General features: G+C 44.7%; 1 protein-coding gene across 1 annotated transcript; it reads right to left on the reverse strand.

Annotated features, from left to right (window-relative positions):
- Positions 1 to 201: 201 nt before the first annotated feature.
- On the reverse strand, positions 202 to 3,899 carry UNG (uracil-DNA glycosylase). Its single transcript, XM_009334397.1, has 5 exons — positions 3,807 to 3,899; positions 2,920 to 3,017; positions 2,432 to 2,520; positions 2,008 to 2,186; positions 202 to 1,495 (listed from the first exon to the last, which is right to left on the reverse strand). The coding sequence occupies exons 1-5, from the start codon at positions 3,897 to 3,899 to the stop codon at positions 1,355 to 1,357; spliced, it is 600 nt and encodes a 199-aa protein (XP_009332672.1). The 3' UTR covers positions 202 to 1,354.
- Positions 3,900 to 3,937: the final 38 nt, after the last annotated feature.

The following is a 3,937-nucleotide window of genomic DNA, read 5'->3' on the forward strand; positions in this document are numbered from 1 at the left end:
CGGCTTTGCCTCCCCGGGCGGGGGGGAGCAGGGGGAAACCCCCAGGCAGAGCAGGGACCTCCCCCCAGGCCAGCACGAATTGCAGAGCCAGGGCCTCACCTCAGGCACCCTTCCCTCCCTCCCTGCGTTGTTCCTACCAATGTAAGATCACACCACAACGTAAACACAGTAATTTTTATTAAAAAAAAAACAACAAACGGGGCCAGGGGGAGGGGAACAACCCAAACAAAAAAATACAACACAGCCACAGAAAGTGTAAACTTCACTTGTACTAGTGTTACCTATCAGAGCAAATACCAAAGAAAGGTTTACAGCGTTATTCTATAAAAACTGATGTAATTTCCCAACGAAGAAGGCACTTCACTTCCATTAAAGCAATTATGAAGTCAAAGATGGCGTGGAAACCCAGAAGTGCAAAGCCCAATCTTGTCTCCATCCTGGAAGTCCCAACAGTTATTTTCAACAGTGGCTAGAAACCTCGATTTGCTCCTATGAAGGCAAAGCACAAAAATCCTTCTGTTTTAAGATCTTAAGAGATCTTTAATAATCTGCATCCATCGACCCATCAGTTGGCAGATCTTGATGAACAAACCTTTGCTGCTGCCATTGGCAGGTACCACAAAGTTTGTGGTCATCACAACTCACCTGTCATCCAAGTGATTAACACATCCAGTAAGAATCTAAAAAAATTACGGTTTTCCTCTCTAAATGCCAACAAAAACCTCAGAGCACAACCAGAGCCTCTGTCACAGTCTCCCCTCAGCTGGGGGGGATGATTAACCCTGAAATCTTGAGAGTAGAGATACACCAAGTAAGACTTCTGACTGTGTACAGTCTTTACAGTGCCAAGAGGACATATTTCTAATAAATCTCATAATCTGTAGCAAAAAGCTAAAACCAAAAGCCTTTTCTCCTGTGGAGCCATCTCCACACACTCCAAATACGAAATCTGGATTTGCATAGTAGGAGGCAAAGAAGCAGGAGGAGGTGCAGCAGGGTATTTACAAAAGTTGAACAGCTTCACCTGTAAGAATTGGTATCACTTCACAAGAGCCTGAAAATATATTCCCATTACAACAGTGAACACAAATTAATACAGAACTCGTCTTTTTTCCTTTGCTGATTCAAACTAGGCTGAGACCTGTTCAAACAGAGAAGTTGTCCATGTAGCACTCCAATCTGCTCTTCAAGAAACATTTAAAAAAATACAACACTTCTGAAAGCTTGGTCATTTGTTCCTTGATCAACATCCAAAGAGTAATTCTCAGGTCAGCAGAAGTTTTTCAGAAATGAGACAACCCCTGAAACAGGGGCTGTTTCCAACCATTAGACCCCACCAGCTTCTGCGTGCAGCTCAGAGCGCTCTCCAGTCAATGGGCTTCTTGCCGGATTTCTTGAGCAATTCATTTGTCTTCGAGAAATGCCGACAGCCAAAAAACCCTCTGTTGACAGAGAGAGGCGAGGGATGAACCGTCTGCAGGACGTGGTGGCGTTTCTGTAAAGCGTTAAGAGGAAACCGCTCGTTAGATTTGCATGCTTTCAGCTCCCTGGACAAGGCTGGCTGCTTCTGCCCCACCAAACCGGTGTGATTTCCTCTCTACACCTCCTCAGCCACCAGCCTGAGGACCCAAAGAACTGGCCATGAAGACCAAGACTTTTATCCCACTGAGCAGAGGAGGATGGAATACATCAGGCAGCAGTAACACCCTGGCCATTTTTCAATTGCTGTAATCCTAACGGCAAGTTTTATACTTATTCATGAGCCTTTTCCTAGAAAAAACAGTTCTGTCCTCATATGGATGCTTTTCTGACAAGAGAAGGTTACACTTGCCCCACTTTTGTTGCTTAATTCTGGCAAAGGCTAAGCTGGAACAGAAGGGCAACTAAATTTGACAGCAGAGTTCAAGCGGAGAGAAAACCCCAACTCTGTAAGGAAAGTGCCCTCTAGTGTCCACCCAACTGATGAAAAAAATTAGTGAGAGGGAAGAGAGGAGGAGTAACCTGTACCCTGTCAATGGAGCTGCCTTTCTTCTGGGCGTAGGCTCCCCACAGCATGAAGACAACCCCGTGCAAGTTCTTGTTGAGCCAGGACACCACCACATCTGTGAACTGCTCCCAGCCTCTCTCCTTGTGGGAGGTGGCCTGGTGAGCTCGCACCGTTAGAACAGCGTTGAGTAGCAGCACTCCTAGCAAACAAAGCAGATACACAGAGGATGAAACAAAAATCAAGCATTAGCTGCTTTTTCCTGCTTCCCCTGAGAAACGATAAATTAAATTTTCATCCTAAGGTACCTGCTAAGCGACAGGCACTCAGAATTGATTTTCTCTTTTACAGATGGACTGTTTCCAACCATGGGCCTTTTCTTCTCACTAGGCTTCTTCATGACCTGAGTGACTAGAATCACCATTGGTAGAGTGACCATTAACTCACCTTGCTTGGCCCAGCCAGTTAGGTCACCATGACCAGGATGAGTGAAGTCCTCAATATCCGTAGACAGTTCTTTGTAGATATTTTCTAAACTGCAATCAAAAACATCAGAAGATTTTAAACATGCACGGTTAAAGATAAGAGCAAACAGCACCGCTTACTGCTCTTACACTAGACAAGAAGAGTATTGATTTTAATCTTATCATTTAAGATAATAAAGCCATTTGTAGAAGCAGGGTAACAAGGACCCCCTGTGTGTGCCTGGATAGAAGCTTAATGAGAAGGTCTCAGCACAACTGAAAACGCAAATTTACATCCAGCACGCTCCTGAGAATATCAAACTATATCGAATTACCCATAATTTTGCAGTGATTTTTTTTTCTAGGTAAGGCACAACTCAAATTTCAGTAGTCACAACACACTTCCTATCAGTTATCTGGCTCACAGCCGTAAGTAACAACAGGGATTTGGCAAATTGAGCGCTGTCATACCTGGGGGGAGGTGGAACAGGCTTCTGGACACTGAAACAGAGCCCATGAGCTTGATTAGGTCCATGATATGGATCTTGTCCCAAAATGACAACCTTTACCTGAAAGCAGATCTTTGTTAGCACTGAATTATAATCAGTATTATTCCCAAAAGAGGGAAGGAAAACAAAAAAGCTTATAAATTAGCTTTATCCTATAAAAAAGACACAGACAAAAAAACCCCAAACACCAAACCCCAGGAACTGAAGTTAAATCACTGACACCTCATTATAAACAAGTTAAAGGACACAGTCCCCACCTAACGCTAAGGATTAACATCACCACAGCTTTGCTGCTAAGATTATGAAGATATTTTGAGTGCAAAAGATCGACATTTTCGACGAGCCACAATAAAACACCTTGTTAAGGTATTTTCCAAGTAGATTTCCTCACATTTTAGTTTTATGCCACACTTGCTGTGATATTTTTGACACAGCGTATCGGCAATGGGATTACCTTAAATACCGTCCTTTTTTTTTTTAATTATAGTTCATTACAGATAGATTAAAAAAACAAGAGATGTACGAGCTCCAAAAATCAAGCGCTACATTGAGTTGGTAACTCTGGAAGTCAGGTCAAAAGTCCAGCTAAAGCTTTAAAGGAAATTCTGTGGCCGGTGAGGGTAATAAAGCAGTAAACCCACGTTTCAGCATCAGAGATGAAAGAGAAGCCGGGATTTACAAGTTACGCGAGAGAAACGGCAGCATCCACGCGACACGGGGTCGAAGCTTAAGAGACCAAACACCAAATGACTGCGTGTGCGCGTCCAGCCCCGCGCTTCCACCGTTTTAAACGCACCAGCGGCTGGAGCGACGCCCCCGCCTCTCCCCGGCACCTGCAGCTCTACTCACATCTCTGATGTCGCACATCTGCGTCCAGGTGAAGACTTGGTTGGGGGGCGGGTAGACCGTGTAACGTTTCCTCTCCTCTGCTACGAACGCCATCAGCTGAGGAGGGAGAGAGGGCGGGTTCAGCCCGGGGA

The sequence above is a fragment of the Pygoscelis adeliae genome, unplaced genomic scaffold, assembly GCF_000699105.1.
Source record: "Pygoscelis adeliae isolate BGI_AS28 unplaced genomic scaffold, ASM69910v1 Scaffold262, whole genome shotgun sequence".
NCBI classification, from domain to species: Eukaryota; Metazoa; Chordata; class Aves; order Sphenisciformes; family Spheniscidae; genus Pygoscelis; species Pygoscelis adeliae.